General features: G+C 36.1%; 1 protein-coding gene across 1 annotated transcript; it reads right to left on the minus strand.

Annotated features, from left to right (window-relative positions):
* Window positions 1-19,220: 19,220 nt before the first annotated feature.
* LOC127899846 (receptor-like protein EIX2) lies at window positions 19,221-21,941 on the minus strand. The gene is made up of 2 exons (XM_052433980.1): window positions 21,847-21,941; window positions 19,221-21,210 (listed from the first exon to the last, which is right to left on the minus strand). The coding sequence occupies exons 1-2, from the start codon at window positions 21,939-21,941 to the stop codon at window positions 19,221-19,223; spliced, it is 2,085 nt and encodes a 694-aa protein (XP_052289940.1).
* Between the last annotated feature and the right edge of the window lie 2,189 nt (window positions 21,942-24,130).

The raw sequence follows: 24,130 nt of genomic DNA on the forward strand, positions 1-24,130 counted from the left end.
AGCCAATAATATTGACCAAAACACACTTGAGAGTTGACACTTAAGGAGTAATATCGTTTAAGTAGTTCCTGAACTTTGTTTGTGGTTTGGCAATATTCACAACTGCCGTCACATAGAGCCTAGAGCCTATCTTTGGTACTAGTCATGATGTTGTAGTAACCATATCTCCACGACCTATGCAGCATTAAAGTTCCGCAGACTCCCCAGAATCCAACTAAGAACCATGACTCACGTAAAATCCGAGAGTTATAAATTGATCATCCTCATCTTCTGGAGTGTTTGCATCATCATCCCTGCTTGGACTTGGAGTTGATTCTTCATCTGCACACTTATTTGGAAGTGGAAGGCCACAGAGTTCAAGATTTTCAGTATCAAATGAAGCATTAAAGTTTTGGAACTGAGTGCTTAATGGGATTTTTCCTGACAAGTTGTTGTATGACAAGTCCAAGGCACTAAGACCACTTAACTAAGGAAGGGTAGACGGAATGCTTCCAGAAAAGTGGTTTCTATGTAAATCCAGGAAATCCAATGATTTTAACTGACCAATCTTTGGAGTGCTTGGTACAGTTAAATTGTTTCTTGAAAGGTTTAAGGCAGTCATCCCCGCAAGGTCCATAATCTCTTCAAGAATTACTCCACATAATTTGTTACTTGAAAGGTCAAGGTACCAATCCCAAAGTATTTTTGCACTCATGTTCATATTCTTTCTATGTCAACATAACATTGTCCAAATATCTTTACTGATATACATATCGAAGGAGAACCCAGATATTATAGGCCAACCCAATGATGGGATTGGAATTTGTTTTCGTGGCTCATGGCTGAAAAATTAATGAAGCACTTTGGTATGTTTCCGGATATATTGTTAAAAGAGAGATCCAAGATCTAAATGATTGCCAGATGGCATAACTGAAAAGGTATATTTCCATGAAAATTGTTAGATTTCAAGCTTAAGATAATCAAATTTGAAGACTTCCGCCTATCCATTTTGGTATCTCACCGAACAATACATTCTTTCCAAGATCCAAAACTCTCAGTTACGAGCCATTCTTTAAAATGAAGGCAATTCTCCGGTTAACCAATTATTGTGTAAACTCAGTGTTTGGATATTATGTAGGAAGCCCATCGAGTTTGGAATTTTACTGGAGAAGCTATTATTTGCCAAATTAAGAAGAAATACGCTATCAAAATGCGAACAACAGTTGGGAAGCTCTCCAAATAAAAGTTACTTGAGAGATAAAAACATTCCATGTATTTTCAATCAGAGAATACAAGAACATAATTGACCCTAAGAACTTATTTTTGAAGAGATTCAAGAATGTAGAATTTGAAGGAAGTAGTGAAATTGGACCCTCAAAGTGATTTGAACTGATATCTATAACAATATCATTAGATTTTAAAAAATAAAAATCAGGAAGCTTACCTTTGATATGGTTGTTAGAGAGACTTAGAAGAAAGAGTTCAGTAAATAGATCTAAAAAACAATCAGGGACAGTATCCGAGATGCCAGTATTAGAGATATCAAGTGAAGTAAGTTGATTCTGAGTTTGAAGCCGTTTTAGAAAATGAGGTCCCATCTTACAAGAGGCGACACTTAAACATTTCAGTTGAAAGGGAGAAACCCAATCATGGCTCAATTTCAAAGCCAATGAGTTGTCAGCTTAGAACAATTCCTGCAAGTTGGACATATTGGAAAAGAAAGTTTTAGAGATAACACCTGTGAATGAATTCCCATCAAGTGAAAAAGTCTCAAGCTTGAACAAGTGAGTGAGGCTTTTGTTTATAGTTCCATTTAAACGATTTTCTCCACCATACAATACTTTTAGAGATGAAAATGCTCCAAGATCATGTATTGGCCCTGAGATGCCACTGTATTGTAAATGTAGCTCCTCAAGTGAATTTGCTGTACATCCTTCGGACAGATTTTGAATCAGCTCCGAGAACTGTCCATTAAGATAGTTGTGGTGCAAGTATAATATATTTAAACTACACATGTTTCCGAAGAATTTTGGAATCCAACCATCAAGTTCATTAGAAGAGAGAGATAGAAATCTAAGAGAAATCATGTTTTGAAAAGCCTCTAGAATTGAACCTTGCAAATGGCTATAGCCTAGGTTAATATGAAGAATATTCCTAAGGGTATACTGAAGAAGAAAGGAGATGGTTGTCAGAGAGATCAAGGGTCTCAATAGACGTTCTATTGAGTTTAAATTCAAATGCTATGGGGTGTCAATGTGCAAGTGTACACAACAAGTGATATAATGAAAAGTATTTAAGATCGTCTCCACATGGATTGATGTTGTAGAAATTGTTATAACAACCTTAACAGTTTTGCTTGAATAGAAATTGGATTGAACAATTAAACTAATAAACTATCTAATAAAATGCAATAAGTAAATATGCAGAAAAGCAAACTTTCACGTCAAACACAAGGATAAAATCAATAGGAATAAAGTAGATGAGTGACTAAACTCTCTTAATGGACTTGACTAATTCTTGCAAATTTTGGTTTAGTTGTTGTAGCATCTGCTACAGCACTAGGTAGAATCCTCATATATCCTCAGTTATTGCATGTGGGATGTCTTATATCTATATACAACCTAACAATGACCAATTGTTATGCCAACATAAGATACAATATTACACGTTTAGGTTCTATTTACCCTAAAAGATGAATCATTATATCTAGTTCATCATAAATTTTAGATTAAGCATGACCCTTTTGGAATCAAATTAAACTCAATCTAAGAAATCCAATCTAAAACCAAGTATTGTTCTGATATCTTCCACTAAGACATGCCCTTTTCTGGCTCTTTCCTATCTTGTATCATTAAATTGGTGGTCAGTCGAAATAATGAATAAAATAAGCTTTACCAAAACAAAATGCTATAGCAGATACACAACATATAAATTCTTTTTTTTTTAAATGCACAACATATAAATTTAGTCAAGAACTCATTAAGATTATTTATCACTCAATTACAAGTAAATTTAGTTCATAGTTTGTGAAAGAAAAGTAAACAACAAAGTTTCTTGTAGGAAGAATCGAAAGTGGGGATTTACTTTTTAAGTACATGAAAATCTTGTTCCGGTTATGATTTGGGAGAGCACACCACAATCCAACAATCAATGAGTATTCCGTTTCTTGTTTGGTAAAAGTTCATATTCAATCATTTATTAGCTGCATCAAGAATCTTTCCTCCTTTTTAGAGCTTCCAAAACCACTGCACCAAAACTAAGATAAAACTCGACATGTTTATCCTTTCTTTTCCCACTGGAGATTTTAAGGATAACAATTTTAAAACTGAAAAGAAAAAAAGAGAGAAAAAAATTCTTCAAGATGGTACCTAAAAATGTTAAAAATGAAATAAGAAAGATTCTTCAGGATATGCTTCCCAAGAAGTTACCAAAATAAAGGGGAACATAGCCATTAATTAGAAAATATGAACTAAACTTACTCATCACAAGTTGCCTTCCATATTTTTTGGCCATATGTAACTGAAAGAGGTTAGATTTAACAAGAAGTGCTTAAGCTTTGCTGAAAGACAAATAAAAAGCAAAACCATTGCAAAAGTGAGGGACACTCGTTGTTGGCTCTGATGATCAAATTCTAGGGTTCAAGAAAAGGTTTAGGTATGAAAGTTGTAAAAATCTGGAACAGAATAGGAGGTGGATTGTGCATGAATTCAACATTAATCCAGCCTTGTTGGGGGATTAATACTTGCATAAAGCACTCAAGTTTGTTCTCTGCTGCGTCAAAAGTGAGGGACACATGCAGCCCAAATATGGAATCATAAGGAACGAAAGTTTTCTCTGAGTTGTTTTCCGATTCGTTCTTTTTCATGTGACAGAGAACAAAATCGAGTGCTTTATGCGAGCATTGATCACCCAACAAGGCTGGATTAATGGTGAATTCATGCATAATCCACCTCCTATTCTGTTCCAGATTTTTACAACTTTCATACCTAAACCTTTTCTTGAACCGGAACAAGATTTTCATGTACTTAAAAAGTAAATCCCCACTTCCGATTCTTCCAATAAAAAAACCTCAACTTTCATCAAAATCTTATTATAATCACAATGATTCATTCATCTGCCCCTGCTTTTGAAACTAATCAATTTAGATATATGTGCGAAGCATAAAACTCATGGAATATAAGTTTTTTAAACAAATCTTATAATTAGAGCCATAACTTCATTTCAAAAATGGAATATGACATGATTATATTACAATTGAAAAAGAAACAAACTGTTTACATAACGTAGAAAAGCAGATCGTGTAACTTGATAGGTGCAACCACGAACGACTACTTGTTTCTCAACCGCAGTAGCTCTATCCAAGTATTGCTTTCACAAAATCAAATGACAAAGCAGAGAGAGCAAGAGTGAGATTAGAATTTCCCACTCCTCTCTAGTGCATTATGTTGTGTAAATTTTATTGAACTCATAAGTGCACGAATCTATTGTAGAATAGACTAATGGTGACGAGTGTCGATCCCACGAGGAGGTGGATTTTAATTATGTGTAGAATTAATTTTGTAAATGGGTGGTTGGATTTGTGGTGAAAGTGGCTTAGATTATTCTAAAATTGGAATTGAAATGGCGAGAATAAATTGAAGATAAATCTATTGAAATTGAAGCGCTTGGGTATCTGGATCCGCATCAACATGCACCATGGGCTAAATATTCCTTATTAATGCCAATTAAATCATGAGGGCGGTATCCACACCTCATGAACCACACTCTAATTAATATGGTGCTAAGGGCTTATCGCGCCAAATAATAATAACCTTGTACTAGGGAGCCGGTGTAACCAAGGCGGTATCTAGACAAGATTATTATTATTTGTCGACGAGAAGTCAAAATATCCACAAAAACTAGAGGGAAAGAGAAAATAAATTTACCAAATAAAGCCCATGACACATGTTGAGACTTCACCTTCAACCCAAGCTTGAAAGAAAATTAGCTACTCATAATTGAACTAGGGGCAAAATGAGAATTTATTAAAATACGTAGAAAATACAAGATGGAGAAGGAATTGCAGAAAATGAATCCCAAAAATGGATTCAGAGATATCAAATTAGGGGGGGGAGGCCCCCTTTTTATAGATACATTGAGTAAATCATGGCCATCGGATTAAAAATAATTTGGACGCTCAGGATTGCACCACGTCATCAGTCAACAGTACGCGGTTTGACCATGCGGGTGAACAGTAACACGGTTTGACCCAGCTTTGAACAGTAACACGGTTTGGTTGAAAATAATCCTGTGTAATGCATGTACCGTACGCGAGATTTTTGGTCTACTGATATGCTGCCACGTCACTATCAACAGTACATAAGAATTTTAGTTCAATAGAATCGTGACACCTCATCAGTCAATGCCACATCATCGGTCAATGCCACGTCATCGATCCATCAATGTGAACAGTGTCGTGAACAGTAACGTAGACAGTATCGTACATGTGAATAGTACCGTACATGTGAACAGTGCCATTTTTCCTTTTATACTCCTCCTAAGGTTTTCGACCGTCCTGAGTTCAAAAGTGATGTCCGTTTTACCGTTTGATCTCTCGTTTATTGTGAAATGACTATGATGCCCCTAAAATACACAAAATACTTAATTAAAATAAAACACACATAATTAAATTACAAGAACCTTAAATACATAAAAGTAAGGGTTGTTAGTAAGACTTGAAATGTAAAATGACAATTTTCTCCTTTATAAATATACATTTTCTAACACTCAACACACCCCCCAACCAGCTTATTGCTAGTCCCTAGCAAATAAAGCGAAAACAAAATTTAAATCCAAAATAATATATATATATTTTAACACTCATGTTTATTCAATTAGACTAATGATAGTAATCAAATAAAAGTATAAGCATTATCTCAAGTCTAAAGAAACATCACACCCACATCAACCATCCACATGAATCAGCCTAGTAGACTTTGTCATAACTACCTTCAAGAATGACATGTCAAACCCCAAAATCTCACTGGAAGTAGTGACACTCTCACAAAAAAATTAAACCCAATAAAAATAGTCACTCCAATGAATGGTAATTGAGAGAAAATAGTAATAAAAAAAATGATATCACATGCTCTCACCAAGATGAAAGAAATATGCCCTTAGCTTAGAAATAATATGATCTCAAGTCAAACAAAAATGCTAGTCAACACACTTTATTTATCTTTTGTTTTTTTTATCTTTTTTTTTTGTATTATGCATCACTACATCTTTTTAACCCATATAACTAGCTTTTACTTCAAACTATAGTTCCCTAAAATCAACAAGGACTTTTATTAGGATGTAACGTAGGTTAGGGACATGGCTAATAAAGGAAGGAAAATAAGGAAAATAAAGTGTATGTTTGAGAAATATGTAGAGATTTTTTTTTTGAAGTTGCAAGGTGGATTTCACCTATTATTGTTTTTTTTTTAAACAAAATTTTTTTTTCTCTTTTTTGTTTTTGTTTTTGTTTGGCACAACTTCACTGAACAAAATAATTATTTACATTTTTCTCAAACATAAATAGGTGATGAAACATGTAAGATATTAGGTAATACTCCAAATCGGAGTGGGTCAAGATGATAAGTTTGAGAAAGAAATTTTTTTTTATTAAAGGCTCAAAAGGGTTAACTATGGATATTGCATAAAAGGGATGGCTAGAAAGGCTCAAACGGATCAAAGACGACATTTCCATCATCTTTTAGGGCTCTAAATAATCTTCCATATCTACTAGTTAGATGGACCTCCATATGTAGCAACACACTTTTTTTTTTTAATTTTACAATTTTTTTTAAGGGTTAACTCAAAAGAAATCTAGAGATCGTGTATAAAATAATAAACTGCTAAGCTGTATGAAGAATGAGCAAAAGGGTTACTCTCCAAGAAAAATAATAGGCTCAAAAACTCACTTGGTACTTATTATGACATGTTCATTCCTTCAAGCAACTCATATTTGTCTCCGACATCAACATGTAGAGTAGCAAACATAGTGTAACATCGCTTAAGACCAAAGATAATACAAATACTAAAATTTGAAATTAATCATGTCATCCAATGTTAAAACAAATCACACATTTTTTTTTTAAACAACATTCTACCCCCCAACCTATTCTAAATATGAAAGGAAAATATGTATGCAAAAATGTGAAAATGATGCAGAAAAACTAATTAGAAAATGATAGAAACGAAAATGATTTTTTTTTTTTTTACTAAGAAGATGCGTTTCTAGAGGCACTACACTCCATATTCAGCCATCTTCGACTCAAAAATTTGAAAATGTATATTTATAAAGGAGAAATTAAAAAAAAATGAACATTAAAACTTAATAAAGAAAAAGAAAATGTCTGATTTTTTTATTTTATTTTATTTTTTGATTTTTTTTTCAAACGATGAAGATGCGTTTCTAGAGTCACTACAATCCATATTTAGCCATCTTCAGCACAAAAGTTAGCAACAGTTAGTTTCTACAACAAAAAATCAGTAAAAACTTAACCAAGATTCCACAATTGTCGACTATTCCCTCCCCCCAACCAGAACGAAACATTGTCCTCAATGTTTTAGAGGAAAGAAGTAGAGTTTAGAAGACATCACCTGGATGGTGCAACACAGAAGAAAATATTTACAGGCGGAGAGTTAAACCTAATTTGTACTTCTTACTGCGCCTACTGTTACCATCATTATTTGGACGCTCCAACACAAAGGTCCAGGGGTCTGGCTCCGGTTTATAACCTTGTAACATATCAAGTAGCTCATTAGCAGTGTGAGCACAAATAAAAAGTTTTCTTGCACTGGAAGGAATGAAATAGTTTTTTATTGCATGATTAAGAAATGCGATGAAGCCATCATAAAAATTATTGACATTTAACAAACCAATGGGTTTCTGGTGAATGTGCAGATGAGCCCAAGATGCTAGTGTGATAAGTGCCTTTAGTGTTGCAAGATCTCCTGGAAGGAAAATAAAAGCATCAGCATGATTAAGCATTTCAGTTATTCTTTCTTGTATACCTGAGACGACTAACTCTTCTCCAGTCGATGAGTCAGACAAACTGCCCAAATGTTTTAGAGCTCTTGGGATGATGCCTAACACTTGGCTTCCTCTGATAAAAGCAGCTTCTGAGACCAATTTTAATAACCCTCGGTTACCTCCTCCATACACCAAGTGTAATTTTCTCTCTACTATGCTTCGACCAAGATCTATGGCTGCATCAACGAACTCTTTATGTTTGCCATAGGTAAATCCAGAAAGCACACAAATGTTCTTGAATTGTCTGACTCTTCTCCAGTCGATGAGTCAGACAAACTGCCCAAATGTTTTAGAGCTCTTGGGATGATGCCTAACACTTGGCTTCCTCTGATAAAAGCAGCTTCTGAGACCAATTTTAATAACCCTCGGTTACCTCCTCCATACACCAAGTGTAATTTTCTCTCTGCTATGCTTCGACCAAGATCTATGGCTGCATCAACGAACTCTTTATGTTTGCCATAGGTAAATCCAGAAAGCACATAAATGTTCTTGAATTGTCTATTGGGAGTAGCTGCCATTGGAATATTTTCTCAAAAACAATTTGTGAGTGCTTAACAAAAAGTCATATTTAAGAATCTTGGTGACAGTGGGTCACAATTGTGTATGAGGTGGCATGTCAGTGTCAAATAACGCGTAAAGCACATGGCTCGCGAGTCAAAAATGAAACAGTAAAAAGGAAAAAGCAAACAGTAATAAAATTATTAAAGACAATAATGCAAACAATAAAACAATAGTGAAATAAAATAACAGTAAAGTAAAAGGATATTTACAGGTAGTTGCGATTGTGACTCACATCTTCCTCTGGTTTTACGTCCAGAAACGACTTGAACACCCTCTATGGGTCGAGGATGGGCTTCCCATCCAGTTTTCTTATAAACTGGCAAACATGGTCGTTTATAGTCAAATTCCCGAGACTATATCGTGCATGCTCTTTCTGGAATAATGGCCATAACTGGAGAATCGCTCCTTGAACATATCCACTGGGATGCGTTTCAAGAGACAAAAGAATATCATCCAATGACTCCTTATTCAAGCCATCCCTAATGAATTGAATCTTATCTTCCCTGTTATCAGACACCATTCCTAAAGAACATGGGTTTTTATCGCAACTCATTCTGGCACACTTATGACAAGCAACAGAAATTCTACGAGCTCGTCGTTTTCTTGCATAATTTCCTTTACCACAACCAGGCATGTATGCAATAAATTTTGGAGGTAACTCACCTGCCAATCATACTTTAGCCTCGATTAACCAATGGATGTCTGCAGGTATGTTATTCCTCATGAGCAATCGCATGCGTTCGGACCGGGCTTTATAGATCGTAAGGAGGGCATTCTGAGGAAGTGAAGGGAATCGCTTGTGAAGCTTCGCTAGAATCTCGGTTATGTCCATACCTTTGCCTCAGAATATCAGTTATTATGGGAAACTGAAGTAACCGACTTGATTGTCACGGAGTACCGTTATCCGCCACTTCAACGGGGTAACAAACTAAAGCACACAAACAGAAAAACAAATTAAAACACACAAAGAAAATTAAAATCGTCCTCTTATTGAATTTACCTCAAGCTCCAACTGGATGTCGTAAACACTTCTCTCAATGTCTCTGAGTTAGCTTTCTAAACCCTCAACATAGGATACTAACTCTGGTGGTTGCAGAGCCCAAATACGATGTGTCTTACAAAATCGAATCTGCCTTTTGAGATGAGATTTTACACGTTGAAGTGGTTTAAGAATGTTCAGGAGGAACGCTTTAAGTATGGTGCTCATGATTAACAATGACAAGAAAAAAAAACTTAATGGTTAAACAAACACACTTATGCAAAAATAATTTTAATTAGCAAAATTAATAAAAAGAGAGAAAGAAAAAAATCAAATCACCGAAAAGAAAGAAAGAAAAACTTAATTTAAATCTGGTGGGTCACTCAAATTTATTTCGATGTCCTCTCCATGTGGTTGGTACTCTAGATATGGCTTGAATCTTTGACCATTAACTTTAAACGTGACACCGTTCTTTGGGTCCTTAATTTCAATTGCCCCATGTAGAAAAACAGTATGAACAATAAAGGGACCAGACCATCGAGAGCGTAACTTACCTGGGAATAGGTGCAAGCGAGAATTGAATAAAAAACACTTTCTGACCTGGAGTGAAAGATTTTCTCATAATTTGCTTATCATGGAAGACTTTCATTGGTTGCTTGTAAATCTTAGCATTTTCGTATGCATCATTACGAATTTCTTCAAGTTCTCCCAGCTGTAATCTTTTTTCTGAGCTGGCTTGCTGCATGTCAAAGTTGAATTTCTTGATAGCCCAATATGTACGATGCTAGAGTTCCACAGGTAGGTGGCAAGCTTTTCCATACACTAGCCTGTAGGGTGACATCCCAATCGGGGTCTTGAAAGCCGTTCTATATGCCCATAATGCATCATCAAGTCTTAATGACCAATCTTTTCTGTCCGGCCTCACCGTCTTTTCTAATATGTGCTTTATTTCTCGATTGGAAATCTCAACTTGGCCACTGGTTTGCGGATGATATGGGGTCGCCACTTTGTGAGTGATTGAATACTTTATCAAAAAAGCTTTGAATGCTTTGTTACAAAAGTGGGCACCACCATCACTGATTATTGCTCGAGGGAATCCAAAGCCTGAAACAATGTTGCTTTTCAAAAATCCTATCACCACCTTATGATCATTGGTTCTACTGGAATTGCTTCTACCCATTTCGATATATAGTCAACAGCAACCAATATGTATTGATCGCCAAAAGATGGGGGAAAAGGTCCCATGAAGTCGATACCCCATACATAAAAAATCTCAACCACTAAAATTAGATTTAGTGGCATCATGTTCCTTCGTGTAATGCTCCCCATTCGTTGACACCTGTCACATGAAGAACAGAAAGTGTAAGCGTCTCGAAATATAACTGGCCAATAGAAACCACATTGTAAAACTTTAGTCGCTGTTTTCTTAGCATTGAAATGGCCTCCACAAGCTTATTCATGGCAAAATGAAAGGATATTCTGAATTTCACTTTCTGGGACACATCGTCTAACAATTTGGTCTGCACAATACTTGAACAAATACGGGTCATCCCAAAAGAAATTCTTTATTTCCGCAAAAAATTTAGCTTTGTCTTGCTTGGTCCAATGCTCTGGAAGTTGACCTGTAACAAGATAATTAACTATATCAGCATACCATGGCAATACTTCTACACTCATCAATTGTTCATCTGAAAATGACTCATTCAATGGTAATGATTCCATAATTGTGTCAAAATGGAGACGAGAGAGATGGTCAGCTACAACATTCTCTGTGCCTTTCTTATCTTTAAATTCCAAGTTGAATTCTGGCAAAAGTAACACCCAACGAATTAGTATAGCTTTTGCATCTTTCTTTATGAGAAGATATTTAAGAGCAGCATGATCAGTGAATACAATTATTTTACAACCAATGAGATAAGATCGAAATTTCTCTAATGCAAACACTACTGCTAGCATTTCTTTTTCAGTAGTTGAATAGTTCAACTGTGCATTATTCAATGTCATACTAGCATAGTAAATAACATGGGGAATTCGATCAACTCTTTGTCCTTATACTGCTCCTATTGCATAATCAGATGCATCACACATGAGCTCGAATGGTAAGCTCCAGATTGGGGCCTGAATGATGGGTAATGATGTCAACAACTGCTTTAATTTTTCAAACACCACAAGACATGAATCATTAAAGATAAAAGGTACATCCTTAGCAAGTAAATTGCATAAGGGTCTAGAAACTTTGCTAAAATCTTTAATCAAACGTCTATAGAAACCAGCATGCCCAAGGAAAGATCTTACTTCTCTGACTGTTTTGGGTGGAGGAAGATTAGAAATGAGATCCACCTTGGCTTTGTCAACCTCAATACCTTTGCTCGAAATGATGTAACCGAGAACAATATCTTATTTTACCATAAAATGGCACTTCTCCCAATTTAAGACCAAGTTCTTTTCGATACATCTCTGCAGAACTAGTGTTAGATGATGTAAACATTGATCAAACGAGTCACCAAAGACAGAAAAATCATCCATAAAGACTTCAAGGAATCGTTCAACCATATCAGAAAAAATGCTTAACATGCATCGTTGAAATGTAGCAGGTGCATTACATAATCCAAATGACATCCTCTTATATGCAAAAGTGCCAAAAGGGCAAGTGAAAATGGTTTTCTCTTGATCTTTTGGTGCTATGGGAATCTGATTATATCCGGAGTAGCCATCTAGAAAGCAATAAAATTCATGGCCTGCTAATCTATCAAGCATTTGATCGATAAATGGTAAAGGAAAATGGTCTTTACGTGTGACAGAATTCAACTTTCTATATTCAATGCATACACGCCATCCTGTAGTCACTCTAGTGGGTATCAATTCATTATCAGCATTGGTAACTACTGTGACTCCTGAATTTTTAGGGACAACTTGTACAGGACTGACCCATGAACTATCAGAAATTGGGTAAATGATACATGCGTCTAATAACTTAAGGACTTCAGTTCTAACAACTTCTTTCATATTAGGATTTAACCGACGTTGCATTTCCCTAGTAGATTTAGCATTTTCATCGAGGTGAATGTAATGCATGCAGTCTACTAGGTTTATACCTTTGATGTCTGCTATAGTCCATCCTAATGCTCATTTGTGCTCTTTTAAAAGATCCAACAACTTACCTTTTTGTTCGTCATTTAGGGATGATGAGATGATTACCGGTAGAGTACTTTCTTCTCCCAAAAATACATATTCCAAAGTGTTGGGCAATGGTTTGAGCTCGAGTTTCGGTGGTGATTCTGATGATGAGATGAGTTTCTTCTCTGATGGTGCTAGTTGTTCAACTCTTGACTTCCATTTATTAGTGTCCATGGATGGTGCTGAGTCAAGTAGGGCGTTGACCTCATCGACTGATCTGTCAATATCAAAATCCAAACCAAAGTAAGTTAAACATGTTTGTAAAGGATCATCACTAAGGTTTGAAAGAAAAGTATTATCAACTATTGTTTCTATTAAATCCACATCAACAATTCCATCATCTGCATTGTGAGGCTGTTTGGCAATGTTGAAGATGTTCAGCTCCATAGTCATGTTGCCGTAGGACAACTGCATATTTCCAGTCCTGCATTGAATGTGAGCATCCGCAGTTGCCAAGAAAGGTCTGCCTAGAATAATAGGGATGTGCTTCCTTGAATCCTGTATTGGTTGAGTGTCAATTACAATGAAATCAACAGGAAAATAAAACTTGTCTACCTGGATAAGCACGTCCTCTACAATACCACGAGGTATTTTCGTGGACCGATCTGCAAGCTGCAACACCACTGGAGTTGGGTGTAATTCTCCAAGTCCAAGTTTCAAAAATACTGACTAAGGCAACAGATTTACACTAGCTCCTAAATCCAACAAAGCATTCTCAATTGTGTGGTTCCCTATACTACATGAGATAGTGGGGGAGCCTGGGTCTTTACATTTCAGAGGAATTTTGTGTTGGAGTATAGAACTAACATTTTCTGTTAAAAATGCCTTCTTTTGAACATGAATGTTTCTCTTTTTAGTACACAGGTCTTTAAGAAACTTGGCATAAGATAGAACTTGCTTTATAGCATCAAGTAAAGGGATGTTAACACTTACCTGTTTGAAGATTTCAAGAATCTCACCTGTAGATTTTCCCTTATTTCCTTTAGCTAATCTCTGAGGAAATGGAGCTTTGGGAACATATTCTCGTGGGTTGGTTTCTTTTTTCTCTTTCGATGGTGAGTCCTCAACACTTACAGGTACAATTTGACTTTCTTTTGTCACCGGCATCTCCACTTTATTGTCGACTTCTTTTCCTTTTCGCAAGGTCATGACTGCTTTGACCTCTCCATGCTGCTGTGGTGAACTGGTACTTGCTTCATGTACTCCTTTAGGATTAGACACTGGTTGACTTTGAAATTTACCTTTCTCAACAGTCATTGCCAAGGTCTGGACTGAAGAAGCAAGTTGTCTCACCATCTTCTCGAGGCTTGAAACTGATTGGGCTTGTGAGTTGAAGCCTGCTCTCAATTCATTTCGTAGTCCATTAATGGTGCGGTTCTGTTGCTCAATCATGGAGTGAGTAAGATTCTTGAGATTCTGGAATGAATCCTCCCATGGTCTGGGTTGAGAGTAATTATGGTTCTGATTGTATGGTCTAAATGGTGGCTGAGAGGCTTGAGGAACATGAGGAGCTGGTTGTATTGGTGGAGCTGGAGCTGCTGGTCCATTCTGTTGGAATCCTTGAGACCTGAAAAATTGGGGTGGTCTCTCCATCCAGGGTTATATATGTTGGAGTATGGGTTGTAATTCGATGGTTTTCTCATTACACCTATAGCATTGGCTTGATCTGAGTATGAGTCATGGTCATGTGGCTCTGTTGATTAAGCAGTCGATAACGATGCTATTTGTCGAGCGAGACCTTCAACCATCTTCTTGACTTCTTTGATTTCTGAACTTGACTCGCCAATGTGAACCTCATTTACTCCATTAATTCTTCTAGTATTCCTGAGTGATCGACTTCGTTGTTGGGAATTATCCGCTTGTCGCTGGAAGAATTCCCAAATCTCTGATGCACTTTTTGACATTAGCTCTCCTCCACTTGTTGCCATTAGTCATTCTTGCACATTCGGCAATAATCCCTCCAAAAAGTATTAGTATTGGTGTCATTTCTCGTACCCATGATGTGGACACTTCAAGAGTAGCCCATTGAATCGCTCCCATGTTTCGAAAAACTGCTCGTCTTCTCTCTGGGTAAACTCTAAAATCTCCCTGCGAATAGCATTGGTTTTATGCACTGGGAAATATTTATTCAAGAATTTCATTACCATTTGTTCCCATGATGCAATGCTATTAGTAGGTAATGTATTAAGCCATGAACGAGCTCTATCCTTTAAAGAAAATGGGAATAGTCTAAGTTTTACATCATCATCTGAAAAATTCTCATATTTAAATGTTTGACAAATAGCATGAAAATTATTCAAATGATTATATGGGTCCTCATTTTCTAGGCCATAGAATGTTGGGAGACAATTTAGCACACTAGGTTTTAGTTCAAAACTTCTAGCAGCTACATTTGGGTATCTTATGCATGATGTGCTCAAATTAGCTAAGGGACTGAAATAATCCTTAAATGGCCTCTCCTGTGGTTGCAAATCCATTTTATTTTTAACTTGTTTGTGTGTGCGAAGTGTTTTCTCAAGTTCAATGTCTATAGGTTTAAGACTAGGTCATAATGACCTTCAACCATGCATGCAAAACAAATAAAATAAAAATAAAGATGGGAACAAAATAAAAAATAAAGAAGAGGGAGAAATTACGATACTAACCTTATTGCGCTATTATAACCTTACTAAAAAAAATACACAAAAAAATACGTGAAATAAATTAACTAAAAAAATTAGTAAGATAAACAAAAATTACAAAGAAAAAAAATAACTTGAAAATTAAATTACTGAATCTTAAAGAAGAGAAAAAGAAAAGAAATACTAACCTTTAAATGCAGATTCACTTTTTTTTTCCTTTTTTTAATAAGAAAAAAAAATACAAGAAAAAAAATAAAAGAAATTATTTAGAAAAATTAATTCTATGAATTAAAATTACTTACCTCCCCGGCAACAGCACCAAAAACTTATTGTGTAAATTTTATTGAACTCGCAAGTGCACGAATCTATTGTAGAATAGACTAATGGTGACGAGTGTCGATCCCATGAGGAGGTGGATTTTAATTATGTGTAGAATTAATTTTGTAAATGGGTGGTTGGATTTGTGGTGAAAGTGGCTTAGATTATTCTAAAATTGGAATTGAAATGGCGAGAATAAATTGAAGATAAATCTATTGAAATTGAAGCGCTTGGGTATCTGGCTCCGCATCAACATGCACCATGGGCTAAATATTCCTTATTAATGCCAATTAAAACATGAGGGGGGTATCCACACCTCATGAACCACACTCTAATCAATATGGTGCTAAGGGTTTATCGTGCCAAATAATAATAACCTTGTACTAGGGAGCCGGTGTAACCAAGGCGGTATCTTGACAAGATTATTATTATTTGTCGACGAGAAGTCAAAACATCCACAAAAACTAGAGGGGAAGAGAAAATAAATTTACCAAATAAAGCCCATGACACATGTTGAGACTTCACCTTCAACCCAAGCTTGAAAGAAAATTAACTACTCATAATTGAATTAGGGGCAAAATGGAAATTTATTAAAATACGTAGAAAATACAAGATGGAGAAGGAATTGCAGAAAATGAATCCCAAAAATGGATTCAGAGATATCAAATTAGGGGGGGGAGGCCCCCTTTTTATAGATACATTGAGTAAATCATGGCCATCGGATTAAAAACAGTTTGGACGCTCAGGATTGCGCCACGTCATCAGTCAACAGTACGCGGTTTGACCACGTGGGTGAACAGTAACACGGTTTGACCCGACTTTGAACAGTAACGCGGGTTGGTTGAAAATATTCCTGTGTAATGCATGTACCGTACGCGAGATTTTTGGTCCACTGATATGCTGCCACGTCACCATCAATAGTACATAAGAATTTTAGTCTAATAGGATCGTGACACCTCATCAGTCAATGCCACATTATCGGTCAATGCCACGTCATCGATCCGGTCTATGTGAACAGTGTCGTGAACAGTAACGTAGACAGTACCGTACATGTGAACAGTGCCATTTTTCCTTTTATACTCCTCCTAAGGTTTTCGACCGTCCTGAGTTCAAAAGTGATGTCCGTTTTGCCGTTTGATCTCTCGTTTATTGTGAAATGACTATGATGCCCCTAAAATACACAAAATACTTAATTAAAATAAAACACACATAATTAAATTACAAGAACCTTAAATACATAAAAGTAAGGGTTGTTAGTAAGACTTGAAATGTAAAATGACGATTTTCTCCTTTATAAATATACATTTTCTAACACTCAACACATTACTTGTAATTACATTACTCGATTAAGCACTTGATTGACCCTCGATAGAAACTGTAACACCCTAATAATCTACCCATGAAAACACAAGGGTAAAATTGAAATGAAACCTCATATCATTTTGTGAGTTAAATGAATCAAGTTTGGTTTCCAGAAACGACCGTGTTTTGGTGATATAAACTTTGTTAAGCTCGCGTGCTTCTCAGCTGGTTATTAACAGAAAACGAATTGATCAAAACGACAGGGCTTGAGCGCGTTTTGCATATCATTTTTAGTAACCACATGAGGAAGCATGTGACGAAGGTTAAAGGAGTTCGTTAAGGTTTCTAACCACGTGTCAACGAGCTGCTCATTCTGGTAATCAGGATGGCTGCCAAAAACAGAGTATAAAGGCTGGTTCTTTGGCGAGATTCAGGAGCGATTTAGTGAGTCTTACTGTGAGGGTTTTGTGAGAGAGAAAGTGTTAACTTGTTCTTTGTAAAGTCTGTTGTAAGGCTCTGTAACAATCTCCATTGTAGTTTCAATAAAGCTCATCTTGAGACTTCTCCTGTGGATGTAAGCTGAGCATTCCATGCTTAGCTGAACCACGTAAAGCTTGGTGTCTGTGGCTTTCTTGTTTCTGTTTCTTGTTCGTGTTAATAGTTCTTGTGCTTTGTTATTCTTGAGTGAATTTGTCTAGTTAAATCTTGGGGCTATGCAACTCGCATTGACTAAATCACAAGCATCCTAGGGCAGTGGTCAGTTTAGCTTGGATAAAGACTTACTGATTCACTACACGTTTATTCTTATTAATAAACCTCAAGATAGACAATCATAATTCATACTCCAACTAAATCCTTACATAAAACATCTGAAATAAAGTCTCCAAAGAAAAGTCTCTAATCCAAAATAATAAATCTAGTCAAATCTAATCTTAAAGCAACTCCAAAGGTCCATTAAAAGAAAATCTCCATCAAGGTACCCAAGCCACATCTCTAATCAATCTTCAAGTTTGGTAAACTATAAGTATTAACAATTTGGCAATATCATTCACACACTTAACTTTTAGCCCCTGCAGATTTGTAGCAATTTGGCAATATTATTCACCACTGTTGTGTGTTGATAGTGTCACACACGGAGCTAGTCTTGTACAAGGGGGAAGAAAAAACACCTCTTAAAATTGCATCAATTATTTAAGCTTATGCCCCCATGAACTGAATTGAATGCTCTCACAAACTATATATTCCACTTAAGTTTCTTTACAGTTTCTTATTCCTTCCCTTGATTATTTTATGTTGTGTTAAAGATTCCTACCATGCTTGCCAAAATAGAGAGTGATGATGAGAAACGCTGAAATTGGCCTCGGCAGTGAAAATGCAATATAATATTTAATGTGCGTTAGTAACACGTTAGTTATAGAGTCGGCTGGGTCTTGAATGTGATGGTATGTGATGATACGTTCGGAAAATTGATAAAAATTAGGATAGAAAAGTCGTGTTTGATATTCAATCATATTACAGAGTCTGCATTCAAGTCAATAGTCTTCTCTGAAAATAATATTTAAGTCTTAGGTCATCATCATTATATGTCACCATCATTGCAATTTAATCAAATTTAATCATTAACCAGTTCGAATACAGTAAGAACAAATTCCTGTAAAGTTCGATCTCTTTCTTCACATTTTAGTACCAATGATCCGGAATCATACGAACCAACCACCTACTTTGTCAATACGATTATTCTAGTTTACTTACTTAATTAATTAATTTTATCATCCATTTAGTAGTTTTATTAGTCAAGAACTCTTTAAATAGAAAGATTCGCTTTGTCTCTTATTATTTATTCACCCAATGAAAAGGAAAAAAGAGCTAACATTGATCAATAGCAGAGCATAATTTGACTGCTTTTATTGTTGTAATGATTAATAGTATAACAGAACTCTAACCTGAGCATATAAACGTATAGATCGACGATGGTCTAAAGAGAACCACACATAAGTTTCTTTAAGCATATCAAATGACCACTCTGAATAATAAGGGCAACATGCCATCCCAGAGATACCCTGCCAAAAAGATGGTGAATGAAAAAAAAAAAAGAAAATGAATAATTAGTTAGCGGAACAAAAGGTTGTAATAGAAAAAAGTAAAATTTAAGGATGAAGAAATTAAAAGCACGTGAGCTGATAACAATGACTGAAACCCACTATTAAGGAGTATTACCATTTAGTTAGTTCCTGAACTTTCTTAGCAGTTTGGCAATATTCACAGCCCATATCACATAGACCCAATCTTTCATACTAGTCAAGAAGTTGAAGAAACCATATCTCCACGACCTATTCAGCATTAAAGTTCCGCAGACTCCCCAGAATCCAACAAAGAAACCAAGAATTGAGCTCAAGTAAAATCCGAGAGTTATAAACTGATCGTTCTCATCTTCTAGAGTGTCTGAATCATCGTCTGTGCCTGGACTTGGAGTTGATTCTTCATCCGGACACTTATTTGCCAGTGGAAGGCCACAAAGTTCAAGATTTCCAGCGTAGACTGAAGCATTGAAGCTCTGGAGCTGAGTGCCTAATGGGATTTTTCCTGACAAGTTGTTGTATGACAAGTCCAAGACACCAAGACCACTTAACTGAGAGAGGCTAGATGGAATACTTCCAGAGAATAGATTTCTAGACAAATCCAGGAAATCTAATGATGTTAACTCACCAATCTTCGGAGTGATTGGTCCGGTTAAATTGTTTCTTGAAAGGTTTAAGGCAATCAACCCCACAAGATCCATAATCTCTTCAGGAATTACTCCATCTAATTTGTTACTTGAAAGGTCAAGGCACCTTACAAGTCCCAAAGTACTTTTGTACTCATTTTCACTTCCTTTCCAAGTCAACAGTAAATTGACCAAATATTTATAGTAATATCCAGTTCCAGCGGGAACGAAGATGAGTTTGGCGAACCCAATGGTAGGATTAGAACATCTTTCATAGGTCATGGCTGAAAAATTATTGAAACACTTTGGTATCTTTCCCGATATAATGTTTAAAGAAAGATCCAAGACTTGAATAAATCCCAGATGGCACAATTGATAAGGTATATTTCCATGAAATTTGTTAGATTTTAGGCTAAGAACAATCAAATTTTGTAGACTTTCCCCTGTCCACGTTGGTATCTCACCAAAAAATGCATTCTTCCCAAGATCCAAAACTCTCAGTTGGGAGCAATTCCTTAAAGATGAAGCCAATTCCCCGGTTAATCTATTGTTGTGTAAATTCAGTGTCCGGATGTTATTTAGGAAACCCATCGAGTCTGGTATTTTTCCCGAGAAGCTATTATTTGCCAAGTTAAGAACTAATAGGCTATCAAAGTGCAACCAACAATCGGGAAGCCCTCCAGACAATAAGTTACTCGAGAGATCTAAAAAGTTCCATGTGTTTTCATTGATAGAACATAAGAAAGTAACTGACCCTGAGAACTTATTTTTAGAGAGATTTAAGAAAGGCGAATTTGAAGGAAGTGATGGAATTGAGCCCTCAAAGTGGTTTGAATTGATGTCTATACTAGTACCACCAATACGAGTACCATCAAACCTTAAAGACAAATCGGGAAGTTTACCCTTGATATGATTGTTAGAGAGATTTAAGTAAGAGAGTTTACTGGACAAATCCCAGAACCAATCAGGAATAGTGTCTGAGATTCCAACATTGGAGATGTCAAGATGCACAAGCTGATTCTGAGTTTGAAGCCATTTTGGAAAATGAGGTCCCATCTTGCAAGAGGCAAGACTTAACCGTTTCAGTTGAAAAGGAGGAACCCAATTATGGCTCAATTTCAAAGTCAAAGAATTCTGATCCAAGTACAACTCCTGCAAGTTGGACATATTGGAAAAAATTTTTTCAGAGATAACACCCGTGAATGAATTCCCACCAAGTGACAGAGACTCGAGCTTCGACAACTGGCAGAGGCTCTTGTCTATTGTTCCATTTAAACAATTAACGTCAAGCTCCAATAATTCCAGGGATGAAAATCCTCCAAGAAGAGGTAATGGCCCCGTGAAGTCATTATATTGTAAATATAGCCTCTCTAGTGAATTCTCCACGCATCCACAAGACAGATTTTGAATTACCTGCGAGAATTGTCCACTGAGTTTGTTGAAAGACAAGCCTAACATTTTTAAGCTACACATGTTTCCAAAGAATTTTGGAATCCCACCTTCAAGTTCACTATCAAAGAGAAAAAGATGTTTAAGAGAAACCATGTGTTGAAAAGCCTCTGGAATTGAACCTTGTAATGAATTAGATCCAAGGTTAAGATAAAGAATATTCCTACTAAGATTGAAAAGCCAAGGGTATACTGAAGAAGAAGGGAGATTGTTGTCAGAAAGATCAAGGGTTTCAATAGACGTACTCAAATTGAAGTGCCAAATAAACGATGGATTGATAGGTGGAAGAGCACACGAGCGTAGGACTAATGATTTTAAAGAATGGAGCTTGGCAACTACTTGAAACCAATCACTAGATTTAGTGAGATTAATGTAACTCAGGTCAAGGTGTCTTAAAGAAGAAAGACGAGAAAGCCACTCTAAGCTTCCCACACTAAATAAACTAGAGTTTTCTAGGTTGTGACATTCCAATCCTGAATGGTTCCGGAATTTTCGAGGGAGTTCTAAAAGTATGCTACAAGAGAGATTGAGGTACCTCAATTTGTTGAGGGAACGAAGGAACTGGGCTTGCACTGAAGTGATTGTTACTAAGGTCCAAATGTCTTATATCATGCAATTCAAGCAAAGCAGGACTAATTTCACCTTTCAAGACCTTCCTCTGAGCATTTTTCTCGTCAGATATTCGAAGATTAAGCACCTTGACATGGCCAGTTGCGTTGCTACAGTGGACTCCTCTCCATTTACAGCAATCTCTTTTGTCATCTTCTCTTCCCCAGGAAGACAGAACGCCATGTTCATCTACCAAGCTCTGTTTAAAAGTAAGAAGCGCTTCTCTCTCCTCATCAATGCAGCTTATTATTATGTTGTTAGAATCAGCAATTGTGGGTTTCAATTGAAAAAATATCACAGAAAACAAAGCTATATTTTCAAATAGAAGGAACAATTTGGATGACATTATAATTATCATTAGCTTTGAGGATATGTTGTTATATCGAAAATCCTGGACTCCATGCCAATTTATACTTTGTATAATCTGCATCAATTATTGAAGCCAAGAAAAGTCTTCAATCTGAGCGTTCCTTATGGGTTAGAATATGACAATTTGAGAGATGATTAAAGCCAACAAAAGTCACCGGCGAATCCCAGACACACGGCAATGCAAAGCATGGATAAAGAAAGTCGTACAATCAACATCCATGTAACCTTGCCGCGGAAAAATGGTAAACACACAAAATGATGACAAAGCCTCATAGAAACAAAATAAAACCGGTGTTGGTTTACCCAAACAAAATAAAACACAGCTTATTGAAAATGTAGTTTTGGTATATCTCGTTACTTGATGTTTTGTTTGGGCAGAAAATTACTTATGAAAAGCTTGTCCTGATAATTTATTAATGCTTTCCTTTCTTTGTATAATCTGCATCAATTATTGAAGCCAAGAAAAATCTTCAATCTGAGCGTTGCTTATGGGTTAGAATATGACAATTTGAAAGATGATTAAAGCCAACAAAAGTCACCGGCGAATCCCAGACACACGGCAATGCAAAGCATGGATAAAGAAAGTCGTACAATCAACATCCATGTAACCTTGCCGCGGAAAAATGGTAAACACACAAAATGATGACAAAGCCTCATAGAAACAAAATAAAACCGGTGTTGGTTTACCCAAACAAAATAAAACACAGCTTATTGAAAATGTAGTTTTGGTATATCTCGTTACTTGATGTTTTGTTTGGGCAGAAAATTACTTATGAAAAGCTTGTCCTGATAATTTATTAATGCTTTCCTTTCTTTGTATAATCTGCATCAATTATTGAAGCCAAGAAAAATCTTCAATCTGAGCGTTGCTTATGGGTTAGAATATGACAATTTGAGAGATGATTAAAGCCAACAAAAGTCACCGGCGAATCCCAGACACACGGCAATGCAAAGCATGGATAAAGAAAGTCGTACAATCAACATCCATGTAACCTTGCCGCGGAAAAATGGTAAACACACAAAATGATGACAAAGCCTCATAGAAACAAAATAAAACCGGTGTTGGTTTACCCAAACAAAATAAAACACAGCTTATTGAAAATGTAGTTTTGGTATATCTCGTTACTTGATGTTTTGTTTGGGCAGAAAATTACTTATGAAAAGCTTGTCCTGATAATTTATTAATGCTTTCCTTTCTTTGTATAATCTGCATCAATTATTGAAGCCAAGAAAAATCTTCAATCTGAGCGTTGCTTATGGGTTAGAATATGACAATTTGAGAGATGATTAAAGCCAACAAAAGTCACCGGCGAATCCCAGACACACGGCAATGCAAAGCATGGATAAAGAAAGTCGTACAATCAACATCCATGTAACCTTGCCGCGGAAAAATGGTAAACACACAAAATGATGACAAAGCCTCATAGAAACAAAATAAAACCGGTGTTGGTTTACCCAAACAAAATAAAACACTGTTTATTGAAAATGTAGTTTTGGTATATCTCCTTACTTGATGTTTTGTTTGGGCAGAAAATTACTTATAAAAAGCTTTGTCCTGATAATTTATTAATGCTTTCCTTTCATATTTAGTGAACTGTAGACTGAATTGAACAAATCATGGAAAAAATCACCTGATTACTGCAGTGGCCAAGTACCGAGCTCCTCTGTTAAGCCATGTTGAAAGTAATATGTTTGATGGGATTGTTGATCCTGTAATTCCTGGGGAAAATTGGATGCAAGAGTAACAATTACAAGCATTCAAATTGCTTTGCTCTTAAATCTGTATTTTAATCAGTAGGAGAACAACCAATGGTGATTGATACTGCGTCGGGGAATAAACGGTTGATTTCTATCAATAACCCTGCTAAAGACCCGAACCATAGAGTACTTAGTACCGGTGCCACGGAAAGATATGTTTTTAGATCTCGCATTGAAAATCCTCCTTCTTTTTTGTTTTTGTATTCCCTATTGGAATATATTATGGTAAGAGATGTATGTGTAGA

This window comes from Citrus sinensis, chromosome 9 (genome assembly GCF_022201045.2).
Source record: "Citrus sinensis cultivar Valencia sweet orange chromosome 9, DVS_A1.0, whole genome shotgun sequence".
Taxonomy (NCBI): Eukaryota; Viridiplantae; Streptophyta; class Magnoliopsida; order Sapindales; family Rutaceae; genus Citrus; species Citrus sinensis.